The sequence below is a fragment of the Alternaria metachromatica genome, assembly GCF_023757995.1.
Source record: "Alternaria metachromatica strain BMP 0045 chromosome Unknown scaffold_24, whole genome shotgun sequence".
Lineage (NCBI taxonomy): Eukaryota > Fungi > Ascomycota > Dothideomycetes > Pleosporales > Pleosporaceae > Alternaria > Alternaria metachromatica.
Window position 1 is genome coordinate 22,469 of NW_026055515.1, and position 16,276 is coordinate 38,744.

At 54.1% G+C, this 16,276-nt stretch overlaps 8 protein-coding genes across 8 annotated transcripts; 4 read left to right on the forward strand and 4 right to left on the reverse strand.

Moving 5' to 3' along the window:
• Positions 1–142: 142 nt before the first annotated feature.
• Positions 143–3,190, reverse strand: J4E83_008361 (uncharacterized protein; the record flags this gene model as incomplete). The annotated part of the gene is made up of 3 exons (XM_049335258.1): positions 143–1,249; positions 1,302–2,528; positions 2,585–3,190. 3 exons carry the CDS (start codon positions 3,188–3,190, stop codon positions 143–145), a joined length of 2,940 nt encoding a protein of 979 aa, XP_049185524.1.
• A 649-nt stretch (positions 3,191–3,839) lies between these two features.
• BAT2 (branched-chain-amino-acid transaminase bat2) lies at positions 3,840–5,244 on the forward strand (the record flags this gene model as incomplete). The annotated part of the gene is made up of 4 exons (XM_049335259.1): positions 3,840–4,083; positions 4,131–4,428; positions 4,481–5,179; positions 5,229–5,244. The coding sequence occupies 4 exons, from the start codon at positions 3,840–3,842 to the stop codon at positions 5,242–5,244; spliced, it is 1,257 nt and encodes a 418-aa protein (XP_049185525.1).
• A 413-nt stretch (positions 5,245–5,657) lies between these two features.
• Positions 5,658–6,661, forward strand: J4E83_008363 (uncharacterized protein; the record flags this gene model as incomplete). Its single annotated transcript, XM_049335260.1, has 3 exons — positions 5,658–6,188; positions 6,239–6,562; positions 6,611–6,661. 3 exons carry the CDS (start codon positions 5,658–5,660, stop codon positions 6,659–6,661), a joined length of 906 nt encoding a protein of 301 aa, XP_049185526.1.
• A 559-nt stretch (positions 6,662–7,220) lies between these two features.
• J4E83_008364 (uncharacterized protein) lies at positions 7,221–9,781 on the forward strand (the record flags this gene model as incomplete). Its single annotated transcript, XM_049335261.1, has 4 exons — positions 7,221–7,427; positions 7,489–8,604; positions 8,851–9,012; positions 9,071–9,781. 4 exons carry the CDS (start codon positions 7,221–7,223, stop codon positions 9,779–9,781), a joined length of 2,196 nt encoding a protein of 731 aa, XP_049185527.1.
• Positions 9,782–10,006: 225 nt separating this feature from the next.
• TUB1_2 (beta-tubulin) lies at positions 10,007–11,563 on the reverse strand (the record flags this gene model as incomplete). The annotated part of the gene is made up of 4 exons (XM_049335262.1): positions 10,007–11,191; positions 11,248–11,370; positions 11,423–11,446; positions 11,552–11,563. 4 exons carry the CDS (start codon positions 11,561–11,563, stop codon positions 10,007–10,009), a joined length of 1,344 nt encoding a protein of 447 aa, XP_049185528.1.
• Positions 11,564–12,065: 502 nt separating this feature from the next.
• On the reverse strand, positions 12,066–13,186 carry J4E83_008366 (uncharacterized protein; the record flags this gene model as incomplete). The annotated part of the gene is made up of 4 exons (XM_049335263.1): positions 12,066–12,246; positions 12,293–12,797; positions 12,850–13,036; positions 13,088–13,186. The coding sequence occupies 4 exons, from the start codon at positions 13,184–13,186 to the stop codon at positions 12,066–12,068; spliced, it is 972 nt and encodes a 323-aa protein (XP_049185529.1).
• Positions 13,187–13,662: 476 nt separating this feature from the next.
• Positions 13,663–14,167, forward strand: J4E83_008367 (uncharacterized protein; the record flags this gene model as incomplete). Its single annotated transcript, XM_049335264.1, has 3 exons — positions 13,663–13,692; positions 13,759–13,925; positions 14,005–14,167. The coding sequence occupies 3 exons, from the start codon at positions 13,663–13,665 to the stop codon at positions 14,165–14,167; spliced, it is 360 nt and encodes a 119-aa protein (XP_049185530.1).
• A 319-nt stretch (positions 14,168–14,486) lies between these two features.
• On the reverse strand, positions 14,487–16,171 carry J4E83_008368 (uncharacterized protein; the record flags this gene model as incomplete). Its single annotated transcript, XM_049335265.1, has 4 exons — positions 14,487–15,665; positions 15,713–15,784; positions 15,833–15,936; positions 15,991–16,171. 4 exons carry the CDS (start codon positions 16,169–16,171, stop codon positions 14,487–14,489), a joined length of 1,536 nt encoding a protein of 511 aa, XP_049185531.1.
• Positions 16,172–16,276: the final 105 nt, after the last annotated feature.

A 16,276-nucleotide genomic window follows, 5' to 3' on the forward strand; every position in this document is an offset into this window, starting at 1 on the left:
CCAATACGTTGTAGTGGATACTTTGTATCACTTGTACCATCTCTCGCATAGTCTACTACGTCCCAGAAACCAGACGCCCGCTAATACGCCACAAAAGACTACTCTTTCCATTCCCACATCCACACGCACATCTACAATTCTCTCAGATCAAACTATCGCCTCCACTACCCCAGTTCATCTGTTGCTGGTTCTGCTGCTGCTGCTGTTGTTGCTGTTGCTGACTCTGCGTCTGCGCCCTCAAACTCGCCATACTATTCATCCCCATCCCCATCCCGCCCCCTGCACTCGCCGTCCGACCCCCCATAGGCGGCGGCGCAATACTGAAAGACCCCGTACCCGCTTGCTTAGCCGGCGGAGGCGCAATACCAAACGACGAATACGGGGATTGCGTGCGTGACTGTGAGGGCGGTGGAGCTATAGAAGGGAAACTCGATAGCGAATTCGTTGTGTTTGTGTTATTTCCCCAAGTGTTTGCGGATGACATGGAGGTGCCACCACTTGCTTTGCTCCAGTCGATACCTCCGCTCTGTGTGGGGTTTGTGTAAGAGGGTGTTGAGGCTGTAGGGGATACCATGTTGTTCATGCTCATGGCTGGTCGGATTGCCTGTTGTTGTGTGAATGATGAGCTTCCGATGCCTGGGTTTGCCGCGCTAAGAGCGGGGAACGAGGAGTTGAGCGTGTTCAGTGTGTTGTCTGGAGTGATGGCCCTGCCATGTGGTTTCGGGGCGCCGAGATTAGTGTTTGGTGGTGGGGAGACGGGAGGCGTGGACCATGAGAAGGTTGGGGCTGGAGATGCGTTGTTGGATCTGGTTCGGTTGGTGGACGGGCGCGAGGGGAGGATGGTGGAGGATGCAGCTGATGCGGAGGCGTTCGCCCATGGGTCCCCACCTAGCATGTCTGTGCCTCCCGATGGCCCCTGTTGTCCTCCACGTACAAGCGCTTCGAAATCAGTGTCTCCGTTACCGTTGCTAGTATCGAAGCCGTTGGTCGCCGATGGACCGCCAAAGGACATGAACTCGTTGCGTGTAGTTGCTGTGGACCCGTTTGCGCCGAGCTCTTGCAGCTTGCGCGTCTGTTCGTTTTCGACACGTGCGGACGTCGTCTTGATGAGGTTCATATACGCTTGGAATTGCTGCAAATTGAGCAGTGGTCCTAAACTGAACGACCACAAGATGGGGAGTACATCCATAGCGAGGAAGTCACTGTCAACTTGGTGGCTGATAGCCTTGAAGACGTCGAGTGCTGCCATCTGTTCATGTGTTAGCATGTCGTTTATGGCTTGTTCATCTGTATTGACATACCATAACGGCAGGCTCCTTCGTCTTGATGGCACGCAGTAGCGGTACAATCTTCTCTTGAATGGTGTACTTGTCGAGAATTGAGACATTCGAGCTCTTCGCCTTGGGTGCTGCTACCACTCCAGTAAGGCCATCACTTTGAAAGTCATCCTGCTGATCGTTTCCTCCACCACAAAGTGTCTTGAAAGCCTCTAGACCGCGAATCTTGATACCCATACTGCTCGTCTTTGCAAAGATGCTGGCAATCACAGGGAACAGCTCGTTTTTGACAGTTGAAAAGTCTAGTATCGGCAAAACAATAGGCAGCGTGCGCAGAGCTGCATCGACTAGCGAATGAGTAGGTGATTCGAGCGCATGATTAATGATTGGGAGGATATCATCTTTGAACTCTTTGCCACTTGAGTTATCAGCAGCGATCTGCATGTTCTCAAGAAGCACCATGAGGCCAGCTTCTTTTAGGCTGTCCCTCTCCTGAGCTGGGGCTTTCGGGTTCGCAGCCGGCGCACTCAAGAATGTCTCTCGCAGCTTGGGTATCACCTTCTCGGTAAATGCTCGCTTGCCAGATGGAAGCATAGTAATGATCTTGAACACGTTTTGAAGGATCAGAGTGAGAAGCTCCCGATCCTTCATCTCCTCAAGTAGAGCAGGTAGTATCTTCTTGTCAAGTACCGACTTGGGAAACTGGTTCAGGATGCGCGGCAGACCACGCATGAACTGTGACTTCTCATTGGGTGTCTTCCCAGGAAGTCCGTCAAGGAAGCGTATTGTGGATACTAGGATGTTGTCGAAGTACTGTGCTTGTTGAAACTCTCGTGCATCCATGCGCGACGCCGGCCGCCGTGTTATCAAGCGATCTAGAACGCCGTTGACGACATCTCGCGGTAACGGTTGCGAAGACATGAAGTTGTTCGTCTTACTTGGAACCGAGGAAGACGAAGAAAACGCCCGCTTGTAGGAGGAGGAACTACCATTGAAGTCCAACGGGCTCTTGTGCGGCGAATTGTATAGTGCAATGATGAGCATGCCCAGACTGAACATGTCTGCCGCAGGGGTTATGTTGTTGTCCATGACGAAGTCGGGCGAAGAATAGTCTATGTTCAGCTGAACGTGTCGTGGCAGGCGAGCGTCGTAGTTGAGGACTTCTGAGAGCGAGATGGGCGTAACGGAGGTGGGCTTCGTCGAGTTCTCTGGAGGTGTTGAAAAACCAAGACCTGAGATTTTCCAATCAGACTGTCACTGCGATCAGCAAAGTGTTCGTAAAGATTGGTGGTATTGTGGCTACCTACTTTAGCGTTGATGAAGATGGCGTCTGGGGTCAAATTCGCATGCACCAGTCCAGCGCTCTCGTGCAGAAATTCCAAGCCCTTTGCGATTTGTAACAGCCCCTTCTGTATCTCGAGCTCGTCGATTTCGAGCTCGCGTCTTCGCTTCTGGCCGTCGGCTTCTTCGATAACATATCGGCTGCGGCGCCCACCAACACCGCCTGCCTTCTCCTGCTCGTCTTTTTCTTGCAACAGGCCGGCGAGCGATGCGGTGACGGGCTCTGTTGCGAACATGAGGCCGCCGCCACGGGTTTCCTCTACTGGCTCAGCCAACTCCAATACGCTTGGGTGCCGTAACCGAGCTAGGGAACTGGCCTCTTTCTTGAGTCTCTCCACAACCTCCTCATGCGCCCGCTTGAGCCCTGAAGCCGCTGAGCGCCCACCGAAGCCTGCGCCAGCTGGTGGTTCCAACGACTTCTTCTCGAACACAAAGACAGAGGCCGCCTTCCCCGTCGACTTCTTCTTCGCGTCGTATATCTTCCATGGCCCTGAATACGACGTGGGCTGGGGGCTGAGGGTGTAGTTGCTCGAGATGTTGGAAGTGAAGGACTTTAGGGCGTTGGAAAACATGGTGCTGGTGGTCTATTCGCGCGCGCGGCGATACTGTGGGAGTCGAGCGAGGGCGTCATGGACTGTGATGTTTGGCGTGGGCAGTGTTGGTATGCGCGTGAGATCTGAGACAGACAGCTGGAACTGCCGAGAGGATCAAGACATTCGGGACGCTCTTTCCGCAAAATGTCTAGGGATAATCACCGAGGACTCGCGCAATGTCTAGACTCGTCGGTACGATGCCGGAGACCCAAAAGTCAATTGCACGATTGATAGACAAAGCCAAGTGTTAGTTCCCCCACGCGAGCTGTGGAGAAGGATCCATGGATGCCAGGGCCGCCTCTAGTCTCCCGCCTTGCATGACGTGAGCGCACGCAGCACACATGGGCAGTGTGAATGCAGCAACGGCCAAGATACCAAGCACGCGAATAACCTCAGATATCCGCGCTGACGATGATTCAGATGTCGTTCGCGCCCTACGATTGCCTGTTCGGTGGCTGGTGCAGTGCGCGATCGGAGGTGACTGTCGCGACACAGTCGCGAGGTCCGATATCTCCAGGCTGCGGTCAGCTTCGGTCTTGTAGCCCAAAATAATTATTACTCTGGAATCCACCACCTGCACCAACTCTACTCCCGCCCCACCCTCTCCGCTTGCACTGCATCCCTCACAATGCTTCCGCAGCGGTCTTCACGATTGCTCTCTTGCCTGTCCCGTGGCGCCTTCCGTTCGCCTGTAGCACCGCTCAGCGCGTCGCTGCGATGTCGGACCCAGCGACCCTACAGCATTCATGCTGACAAGTCTGTTGGCGAGAAGATACAAGATATCGACCCGACCAAGCTCTCCATAACCAAGACGACGACGCCAAAAGACCTGCTGCCGCATGAAGAACTTGTCTTTGGCCGCAACTTCTCTGGTAACAGCTCCAATGGCACCAAACTTCACATCTAACACGTACTCAAGATCACATGCTGTCGCTCGAATGGACAGCAACAGAAGGATGGCTGCCAGCACGCATTACCCCCTACCAGAACCTCAGTCTCGACCCCGCGACGTGCGTCTTCCACTATGCGTTCGAGTGCTTCGAGGGCATGAAAGCCTACAAGGACAAGAACGGAAACATCAGGCTGTTCAGGCCGGACAAGAACATGGCCAGGCTGAACAAGTCATCGGCGCGAATTGCGTTGCCCACTTTCGACCCCGATGCTTTGATCGAGCTCATTGGCAAGTTTGTGAAGGAGGATGAGCGTTTCGTTCCCGAGTACGTTCAGTCTGAATCCTCTGTTGGCTACAACACACTCTGACCACACCAGTGCGCGAGGCTACTCTCTCTACCTTCGCCCAACGATGATCGGCACTCAGCGCACCCTCGGCGTCGGCCCTCCCGCGTCTGCACTACTCTACGTGATCGCTTCCCCCGTCGGCCCATACTACCCAACCGGATTCAAGGCTATCTCGCTCGAGGCTACAGACTACGCTGTGCGCGCGTGGCCTGGAGGTGTTGGAGACAAGAAGCTTGGTGCCAACTACGCACCTTGCATCGTCCCGCAGATGCAGGCTGCAAGCCGCGGATTCCACCAGAATCTGTGGCTGTTTGGCGAGGAAGAGTTCATCACCGAGGTCGGCACCATGAACCTGTTTGCCGCTATCAAGAACAAGGAGACTGGAAAGCCAGAACTGCTCACTGCGCCTCTCGACGGAACTATTCTTGAGGGAGTAACGCGAGACTCAATCCTCGAGCTTGCACGGGAACGTCTGGTGCCCAAGGGCTGGACCGTATCGGAGCGCAAGTTCACCATGAAGGAGGTGGCCGACGCTGCCAACGAAGGACGCATGATGGAGATCTTCGGTGCGGGTACTGCTGCCATTGTCGCTCCGGTGCGCAAGATCAGCTGGAAGGGACAGCTTGTCGACTGCGGACTGGAAGACCACGTCGAAGCCGGCCCAATTGCACAGCAGATGAAGGACTGGATGGAGGCGATCCAGTACGGCGACGAAGACCACCCGTGGAGGTATGAGTTTCCCAGTCACCATGCAGATGATTCGCTAACATGACAACAGTTACAAGGTGATATAAGCAAGTAGTTGATATAAATGCGATGTGTTGAGCGTGCATGTTTGCGCAATAGACTGTATATACATGAGACCTGGTCGTAGCTTGAAAAAAGATATGTGGCCCTGGCGCATTGACATTGGCGAGGGTGATGGCACAGTGACTTCGCGATGGTGGGGTAGAGGATGCGATGCAGAGCGTGCCTGACTACGCCCTCCTTAGATGACGTTCCTGCTAGTCTCTCTAGCTCCCAACCTCTCGTTACACCGCCGACGCTCCAACGCCTAAACACCCCGTCAATTGCCCGCCCAGAGCTGCGCCGCCGCTCGTCAATCCCACCACCACGCGCCCCGACGACACGCCTAAGAATTCTCACGATGCTGGCCGGCGCACTCTGCCGCTTGGCAGCCGACGCTCCCAGGGCCTCCCCACACGACATGCCGCAGCTCGCCCGCACCCTCGGCCGCGCCCTCCTCGCCCGCAATGCCGCCCAGCACCCGCATGCGCGCGCCCTCTCACGCGCCTTCGCCTCTGCCCTCCAGAACCGCCGGTCGTATGCTACAACTACGCGCGCCACCAAGCCCACGGCGACGGTGAAGAAGGCGGTCAAGACAGCCGCCGCTAAGAAGCCTGCGCCCAAGAAGACGGCCACAACAGCAAAGAAGGCGGCTCCCAAGAAGAAGCCCGCAGCAAAGAAGGCGGCGCCCAAGAAGAAGGCAAAGAAGCCTGCCGCGAAGAAGCCCGCGCCCAAGAAGCGCGTCAAGAAGGTCTTGACGCCCGAAGAACAACAAAAGGTCAAGCTCCGAGAGCTACGCGCCAAGGCACTCAAGGAACCCGTGAGCCGCAGGTCATTGTCTGCTCTCCATGTCTTCTTAGCTGAAAAGCTGGCTGGTGTTCCGGGCCAAAAGACTGGGCAACTTCCGGCTGCTACGGCCGAGTTCCAGAAGTTGACCCCCGCTGAGCTTGAGGTAAGCCCTGTCCGCCTCACAGTGCATCACACTATACTAACTGTCTGAAGCACTACAACCACCTCGCAAGCGAGAGGACTGTCGCTAGAAGAGCCGAGTACGACGCATGGCTCAAGGCCTACACTCCCGACCAGATCCGCATTGCGAACAACGCACGTGCCCAGTTACGGAGGATCTATGCGAATGAAAAGAAGAAGGCTCCTGCTCATACTGCCAAGCTTGTCGATGAGCGTCATGTGAACAAAGTGATACCCGCCTATGCCGCCTTTGTCAAAGAGAGGTTTGCCTCCGGAGACTTCAAGAACATTTCCCCTCTCGAGGCTATGAAACTCATCTCCCAGGAGTGGAAGTCTTTGGGCGCTGCTGAGAAGAAGGTATGCATAACAAATGCGACGTTGATACAGGCTCTAACATAATCATAGAAATACACAGACGCCTACGCTGCTCAGAAGAACGCTGCGGCATCCGCATAATACGTCTAGCGGCAATCGCTTGTAGCGCCTGCTTCTCCATCACCTCTCTACTCAGAGCCGCATCGATTTCCTTTGTCAGTCATGATTTGGGCCTCCATGATACCGTGTATGTTCAGTCTGGATATTGGACCTCACCTGGTGTTCTGGTTCAAGGCGGTGGGTTCAAGGTTGGAACTGGTAAGATTCCTGTAACAGAGACATGTCCATGTAGTTTCTCAGAGTACTGCAATGCTTCTCCTGCGATTGTGGTTTATTCTAATGCAATCGCAAGTATTGAGAGTTGGTGTAGTTGCACAGGAAGTGACATTGCGCACCAATCATCTAGCGTGCTTTCCTTATCTCTACTACCCCCAGCCAAGCCCAGCAATCATCCCATCCCACAACGTTTACCCCAGGCTTTGCGAGTAGATCTATTTCCGCGGCAGATAAGCGTGCGTTTGGGATAGGCTTGTCTGCGTCATTGGATAAGCCACATAGAAGCTTTCGAGATGTACCTCAGTTATCCGCGTAAAGCTGTCTTCTGTTCACTCTCGTTGATACCTCATTCGAATACACAGTCATGGCTTCTGATGAAGAGAATGGTCACGAACGTACCCCTCTCCTGCACCAAGCCCGATTATCCCATCTCCAACATGAACAAGACGAAGAAGCATCTTCAGTCATCGCATCCACCGTAACGAAAGAAGAACAGCAATTGGCAGAAAGTCCAGTCGGAGAACGATTACCATACAATGACTACACGACCATCGACTGGCTACACGATCTGGTACTAACATATCTCGTCAATTCTCAACACCCTCTGTAAATGTGCTAATACGCAAACCCAGGTCAAAGACTCCTACCGCTACCGCGCCCTCCACTCCCACCCTGGTCTCCGCTACAAACTGCTCACTCTTCTCGATGCCAGTTCAGGCTGGCTTGCTGTCGTCGTAATCGGCGCACTGACGGCATGTATCGCCTTCCTCGTTGACATCGCCGTCGTAACGGTTTCAGACTGGAAAACCGGGTATTGCTCTGGCCATTTCTTGCGAAACAGAGAAGATTGCTGTGTTGCTGTCGAGAAGAGTCCGTCACTGTTTATGATGAAAGAGACGGGGGAAGAATGCGCGGATTGGAAAGTCTGGAGTGAGGATTACAAGAGCAGTTTTGCAATCTACGTGGCCATGGCGATGGCATTCGGCATCATAAGTTCGAGCTTAACCATGTTAACTCGGTCTACCCTCCCATCGACCTCATCCTCCAACCCTATTACGAAGAACGCGAGCAACGGCCACACCACCTCCCCTTCTTCCTCCGCGTCTGCCTCCAACAACCCACCCACCACACCAACCGTCCAAGGCAAAACAATGTACCTAGCCTCCGGCTCCGGCATCCCCGAAATAAAAACCATCCTCTCCGGTTTCTCCATTCCCTCCTTCCTCTCCCTCCCCGTGCTGATCGTAAAATCCCTCGGCGCAATCTTCGCCGTATCCTCGTCCCTCTGTCTAGGAAAAGAAGGCCCCTTTGTCCACATCTCCACCTGCATCGGCCACCTAACCGGGCGCTTGATACCCAAATACGCATCCAATGGCCGCAAGATGCGAGAGCTGCTCAGCGCGGCATGCTCAGCGGGACTGTCAGTAGCATTCGGCGCGCCGATCGGAGGCGTGCTGTTCAGTTACGAGGAGATTAGCACGTATTTTCCAAGGAAAGTGCTGTGGAGGGCTTTTCTGTGTAGTCTTACTGCGGCGATGGTGCTCAAGGAACTCAATCCAACCGGCACGGGGAAATTAGTGCTTTTTGAATCGCGGTTTGGGGATGAGTACAACGCTATTCACTACTTCGTCTTCGTCCTCTTGGGCGTAGCGGGCGGTATCTTCGGCGGCCTGTTTTGCAAGTTCAATTTCCTGTGGTCGAAGTGGTTCAGGGCTTTTGGCGTTATTAAGAGATATCCAGTGTTGGAGGTTGCGTTGGTGGTGCTGGCGACGGCGTTGGTTCAGTATCCTAATCCGTTGACGCGCGAGCCGGGGGATGTTATTATTAAGAATTTGTTGGTGGATTGTGGGGAGGATAAGTCGAGCGCGTCTTGGGTTTGTCGGAATGAGAGGGTTGCTAGGGAAAGGGGGACGACGAATTGGGAGTATGTGGGTTGGTTGACGTATGGGACGTTGGCGAAACTTGTTCTTACGACTATTACGTTTGGGATCAAGGTTCCGTCTGGGGTTATTATTCCAGCGCTGGATGCGGGTGCTTTCTTTGGGAGGCTGGTTGGTCAGGCTATCGGTTCGATCAGTCCGGGTATCTTCGCCATGGTGGGTGCTGCTGCGTTTCTGGCGGGTGTGTCTCGGATGACCATTTCTCTTGCTGTTATCGTAAGTCTCTTCATCTCCACGTTCTTTCAGTATTCATTGTCAACTAACATATATCTAGATGTTCGAACTCACAGGCCAACTCTCTTACACCGTCCCGTCCATGCTCGCCATCCTAACCGCAAAATGGGTCGCCGACGCAATCTCCTCAGAAGGCGTCTACGACCTCGCTCAATCCCTACTCTCCCACCCTTTTCTCGACCCAGACACCGCTTTATCCATCGTCCGCCGCCACAAAGCCTGCGTCGAGGTCCTGATCCCTCCTCAGCGCACCATGGATGACATTACCGTTCATGTACCTACAAGCAATAAAGTAGCTTTGACTCTGCTGAAAGAGAAGCTCGATGCGTTGAGAGAACGGGGTCTCATGGACGCGGGTCTTGTTCTAGTACAGAAGAATGGTGGCGGCGTTGAAGTGTTGCAAGGGTACATTTCGCAGTCGGAGCTTGAATTTGGATTGACAAAACTCGTTCCTGGTGTGCTTGTGTCGACGCAGGAAGACGATGTTCAGGTCAGGTTGCTAGGCCAGGAGATTGATGAGCCGACGAGCCCGATGAACTTGGAGATGGATTTGACGCCTTTTGTGGATCGGACGCCATTAAGCATCTGTGCGAAAGCACCTCTGGAGTATGCTGTCGAGATGTTCTCTAAGCTGGGGTTGAGGTATCTTATGGTGACAAAGGAGGGCACAGGACAACTGGTGGGTGTGATTATCAAGAAGAGGCTCGTAGGCTACCTTGAACATCTAAGAGAACACGGCGAAGGAGATTAGTAGGACGTAACTAGTACACACAATACACTGTTTAGTGGACAATATCTGATTATAGCATCTTTTCGCTAACAAGAAGCTGAGGCGCCTGCCATGTCTGTCTAGTCACTTTCGCAACATGTCTGATCACAGCCAGGTCGCTCAAAGTACGAATCGAATTACAACGCTCGTGTCCACACGTGAAATATTCCAACAACCAAGCCCAGCGGGACGTCAGCCATGACCAGCTTACTCCTCAGCCTCGAGAGGAGCCTCCTCGTCGTACTCGTCCTCACCCTCGGAGACGGAAGCCTCCTGGTATTGCTGGTACTCGGAGACCAAGTCGTTCATGTTGGACTCAGCCTCAGTGAACTCCATCTCGTCCATACCCTCACCAGTGTACCAATGCAAGAAAGCCTTGCGCCTGAACATGGCAGTGAACTGGTCACCGACACGCTTGAACAGCTCCTGGATGGAGGTCGAGTTACCGACGAAGGTGGAGGACATCTTGAGGCCGCGGGGAGGGATGGAGCAGAGGGCGGTCTGGACGTTGTTGGGGATCCACTCAACGAAGTAGGAGGAGTTCTTGTTCTGGACGTTGCGCATCTGGTCCTCGACCTCCTTCATGGAGACCTTACCACGGAAGTAGGCAGAGCAGGTCAGGTAGCGACCGTTGCGGAAGTCGGACGCAGCCATCATGTTCTTGGGGTCGAACATCTGCTGGGTGAGCTCGGGAACGGTGACGGCGCGGAAGGAGTGGGCGCCGCGGCTGGTGAGGGGAGCGAATCCGACCATGAAGAAGTGGAGACGGGGGAAGGGAACCATGTTGACGGCCAACTTCCTCAGGTCAGAGTTGAGCTGACCGGGGAAACGCAGGCAGGTGGTGACACCTGACATGACGGCGGAGACGAGGTGGTTCAGGTCGCCGTATGAGGGGTTGTTCAGCTTGAGGGTGCGCATGCAGATGTCGTAGAGAGCCTCGTTGTCAATGCAGAAGGTCTCGTCGGAGTTCTCAACCAGCTGGTGGATGGAGAGTGTGGCGTTGTAGGGCTCGACAACGGTGTCGGAGACCTTGGGGGAGGGCACGACGGAGTAGGTGGCCATCATGCGGTCGGGGAACTCCTCACGGATCTTGGAGATGAGGAGCGTACCCATACCGGCACCAGTACCACCTCCGAGGGAGTGGGTGATCTGGAAACCCTGGAGGCAGTCGCAGCCCTCGGCCTCGCGGCGCACGACGTCGAGGACCTGGTCGACGAGCTCGGCACCCTCGGTGTAGTGACCCTTTGCCCAGTTGTTACCAGCACCAGACTGGCCGAAGACGAAATTGTCGGGGCGGAACAGCTGGCCGAAGGGGCCGGCGCGGACGGCGTCCATGGTACCGGGCTCGAGGTCAACGAGGACGGCACGGGGCACGAACTTGTTGTTGGACGCCTGCTGTAGATCAGTATTGGTCTTTTATCTGCCAAAAGCGTAATCGGGGGACGCACTTCGTTGAAGTAGACATTCATGCGCTCGAGCTGCAGGTCCGAGGTGCCGTTGTAGACACCGGAGCCGTCGAGGCCATGCTCGCCGGAGATGGTCTGCCAGAAGGCGGCACCGATTTGGTTACCCTGGGCAATGTTAGCTGTCGTCTGTACACAGAGGAGCGATATAAGAACTTACGCATTGACCGGTCTGAAGGTGAACCTGTGGCAGAGAAACGTCGTTAGCTGTTGTTCTTTGTGTTGTCCCTGAGTCTCGGCGCGGGGCAGCGACGCGCCACGACTAGGCGGCAGTGCGGGCGATACGTACAATCTCACGCATGTTGGCGGTTGGGGGCGAGGAATATGGAAGTTGGAGAGGTGAAGATGCGAGGAGCTGGGTTATGGCTGGTCGCTGGTGGTGGTGCTGGTGTGGAGAGCAGGAGGAGCAGAAGCGGTGAGTGCGTTAAAGATCTCTGTGGGTCGTCTGCACGGGCCGTCGGCGCTAGAGCTATTTACTAACAACGCGCCAAAGCTGGTGCCTGCCGGCTGAAGGGGCTAGTCATGAACATGTACAGCTGCACTAGCAAGGCACAAGTCGTTGCTGTCGAATGGCTTCGCTGCTTTGCAGTATCTTGTATTACTGGTTGGTTTCATGTCGTGATAGACGTGCTACTGGAGGCGGTTGCGGACTTGTTGTTCCCATCCCATCCCCTATCAAATTCGCCTATCCGTATCGTCGTTCGCAGCGCGGAAACCGCACAACGCTGATCTTGCAGAGCACATGCATAAATCCTCCCTGACACGCGAACCTAATCCTGCCCAAGACTCCACGTCGTCACCGCCTATAGCTCCTTCTTCGTTGAGCCATTTGCATGGCCACCAGCCTGTCGCTTGACAACCTGCGGCATCGTCCAGAAGTTGGGCCAGTAGAGCTCATACTCGTCCTGCCTGTAGTTGAGGCAGTGTCGCAGCCATACGCCCCATACAATGTAGTAGTAAGCTCCAGTTCCCGTCATGAGATGCCTGGTATTGTGAGTTTTCGTCTTTCTAAGATGAATGCAATACTTACCACCAGCCATGACCCTCGAGCACGAAACCCCAGGGCATACCAATCTCCCTCCGCCACTGGATCAACTGCGAGCAATGCACATTGTCGAGGTGCCAGACAGCAAAGCCTCCCAGGAAGATGCTGAGGCCGAATGCAATCATCTGCCACATCTTACTGAGAATTTCTTGGTCGCGAATGTCTTCTCTCTCTTGAACCGCCTTCACACCTCCGTGCGGGCGCGGGTTCGCTGCTTCCCTCTCCTTGGACTTGAAGCGCGGGCGGATGTTCACCTCCATTACATACATGGCGCGGAACAGGACAATCGCTGTGAGAATCGCATAGGCGTTCTGATGGAAGGTGGGGTCCTGGAGGAAGTGGTAGTAGAGCGTAATGAAGGCGGCAAGAGACACAAGTCCAATTGCAAGAACCGTAGAGTACAGCCTTGACTTGCCATAAGAGAACGTCGCAAAGTTCATCAAGCAAGTCGTGTAGATCATCGAAAGCTCGTCTACCAACTGCATAGGATCTAACACGAATCAGATACTGCATGTGAACAATCGATTCAGCAGCGAACATACATTTCAATGTCGCGTGAAAGAGAAAGCTCCCAGTTCCGACCAGTAGATAGCCAATAAACGCCACGAGAAAGACGGTGTCATGTCCATTCTTCAAGCAGTTGCGTATGCCTTTTGCAGCGAGGTATATAAACAGCAGATTCGTGAGCGTGTTGATAATCTCCGCAGAGTACTGCGTGACTACATAATTCTTCAAACGGTTAGCACGCGCTTCTCCAACGCAATGACCCTCTCAACTAACCTCTTCACACCAATCGAGCGTAGAGGTGACCGGAGAGAAGAAGCCATCCTGTTCCGGCGGGTACGGTATCGACGGCAGACGGGAAAAGAACGCAGCCATCTTCACTCTACACAAAATCTCGAAAAGAGAAAAAGAAAGAAGTGAGAGGTTGAGGAAAGAGAAACTGCAGGTGTTTGACTTCGCTATCAAGCTTGTATCTAGCACCGGCTTTTGCGGAAGGAAAGACTGGAGAGCGACAATCCGCGACACGAGAGGCCCATGCTCCAACGATAGGCTGCCAGACTACCACGCCACACGTGGGCAAACAGTAAGGATTACTGCGCAAAAGGAATCGCCCCCAGTACACATTCCTACCGCCGACGTATACCTCTCGCACACGTCGGAAAGCTTGGCTCCCGAGCTGACAGAGGTCGCAGCTCACGGTGCAGTTTTCGGTGTGAATCCAAACAGCCAATCACGTCCGCCCAGGGTCTCTCGCAACTGCCGAACCGAGAAAGCTTGAGAAGCAGCAGCCAGGCCAGCGCTCTCACGAGACCTACGAGCCAATCGTCAACTTTACCAAATCTCCGCCCACCATGTCCATGTCAAACGAGGCCTTGCAGAAGGTGCGTCAATCAATGCGATGTGATGGATAAAGAAAAGAGCGGGGATCTAACGCGGGAAACACCCAGGTCCTACAAGAAATCAGCCAAAAGAAGGCCTTCGCCGAACAACAACTCGTCATTGTCAAACAACAAAAAGCCGCCCGGACGCGAGAGGGGCGTATGCTGCAACTCACTTCCTCGGAAGTCTCGTCGCTGCCTGCTGAGACAAAGGTGTATGAGGGTATGGGCAAGATGTAAGTTGCATCTCTCGCTATTTGCCCCTCGCGACTGCGGGGGAAGAGATGAAACGTAAAGACTGATTGCTATGGACAGGTTCGTCTGCACGCCTATTCCAGATGTGCAGAAGAGGCTCCAGGAGGAGAGTGAGGCGTTGAACAAGGAGATGTCCAATCTAGATAAGAAGGAGGATTACCTTGAGAAGACGTATACGAACAGCAAAAACAGCCTTGAGCAGGTGCTGAAGGGCGCGGCTTGAGTGCGCTGTCGGCATTCCGTCATAGTTATGAGATCGATTCAACAAATCGGAATGAGGGGTTAGGAAGACTAGAAAGAGTCTACTCAGATGTTTGCTCTTGCCACCAAGTGGTGCAAAGACAATGGCGAACAATAGCTTCTACTCTACGGATGATAGCAGGAAGTTGGTAGTAGCACAGCCACAAATTCAATACGATGTTGATAACACTCAATCCACTAGAACCGTTGACGACCAGTTACACCATGAAATGATCGACGATAGTCGCGGGAGTATGAAGTAAAGTGTCTTTTCGCTTTTACCATGCACCTACTTCTCACCCCTACCGCATCCTAACAAGCATCGCCTCAACACCCTCCAAGCACTTCCTCACCTCCTCTGCCGCCCTCGCCACATACGCGCCATCCACTACCCTATGATCAGCACTCCAGCTAAACACACACTCCTCCCTCTTGATCAGCTCATCGTTCTCCCCAAAGGCCGGCACCACTCTCGCTTTACCGACACCCAAAATACCAACTTGGGGCCCAACGATTACGGGTGCCACAGCACCGCCGCCTATGCTACCAATGTTGCTGACTGTGAAGGTCGCGCCAGTGAGATCAGCGGATGCGAGTTTGCCCGCGCGAGCCAGCGAGCTGAGGCGTTGGATCTCTTGAGCTAGCGAGGCGATGCTGTGGTTTTGGACGTTCTTAATGACGGGGACGAGGAGTCCCGCGGGCGAGTCCACTGCTACGCCGATGTTGTGGCTTCCCTTTAGTATGATCTGTGGCTTGTTCGGGTTCGTGGTAGTGTCGAGATGTGAGTTGAGTAGCGGGAATTGCTGGAGCGTGAGCGATACGGCCTTGATGATGATTGGCAGCGGCGTTATCCGCTCTGGCTTTTCGCGGCCTGTGTTGTACTTTTTGCGGAGCGAAGTGAGGGAGCTGAAGTCTACAGCGTCGGTGTATAGGAAGTGGGGGATGGACAAAGATTTGGTCATCTGCTTGAACATGACAGACTGAACTGGGGTCAATTGCTTGACTTGGTCCTCCATTTGTTGTGTGATCATAGGGGCCGGGGTCGAGATTGCCGATGGTGTTGTAGTGGTTTGCTTCATCGATTCGACGTGCCGTTGTACATCGTCCTTGAGTACGCGACCCTCCCGTCCTGTGCCTTCTATATCCTCGATCTTGAGCTTGTGCTCCTTGACCATATGTCGTACAGCTGGGGTGGCGAGCGATGCATGCTTTCCTGGGTGTCTTTGTGTTGTGGATGGTTCGGATGGTAGACTCGTGCTTTGATCTGAGCCAGGCACGTCTTCAGCCGCAGCCTTTGTGTCATTCCTCCCAAGTTCAATCCCCTGTTCTTGTGGCTCTACAGAGCTTTGTGCTTTTTGTTCTTGGGTGCCGCCGCCTCCGGTGAGTAGGACCTCGTCGTCTTGTTTGCCTGATCCTCCGTTGAGCAGGGCTTCGTCGGCAGGAGAGATGTCGCTTTGAATGTCGATGTCTACTAGAGGCTTCTGAAGTCAGCTCATGGTCGGTATTACGTTCCGAACTTCAAGCTTACCTTTCCAACCTTCGCCATATCATCCGCCTCGTAGTACAACTTCTTGATGATGCCATCGAATCTCGAGGTGATCTGCCGGGAATTAGTCCTCGTCCTACTTGTATCCTAGACGGCATGTACCTCGACAGATGCTTTATCCGACTGCACTTCGCAGATAGGGTCGAATTGCTCGACGCGCGCGCCGGGCTTCACGAACCATTGGATAACCTGGCATTCGGTAATACCTGGGCACAGCATGATTAGCCGCAGCCACCAGCATCTCTGACTCGCCTACTTACCTTCTCCAATATCCGCCAAAAGGTAAGGCTTGACGACCAATAGCCGCTTTGTCCCCCGGAACCCTCTTCTCTGCTCGTGTATGCGAATGTTTGCATTCCTGGGTGTACTAATTGACGCGCGGTGGGCGAGGTTTGGGCGCGAAAACACGCGGGATGCTTCTCTGCTGGCGAACGACTTCATGGTGGGCGTGATTTGTGTGCAGATTCTTTCTGTGAAAGAAACATCTTCATGTACTGCCGCCGAGGTTTGGTATTGTGAACGACCAAAGCCGACAGTTACCGCAGC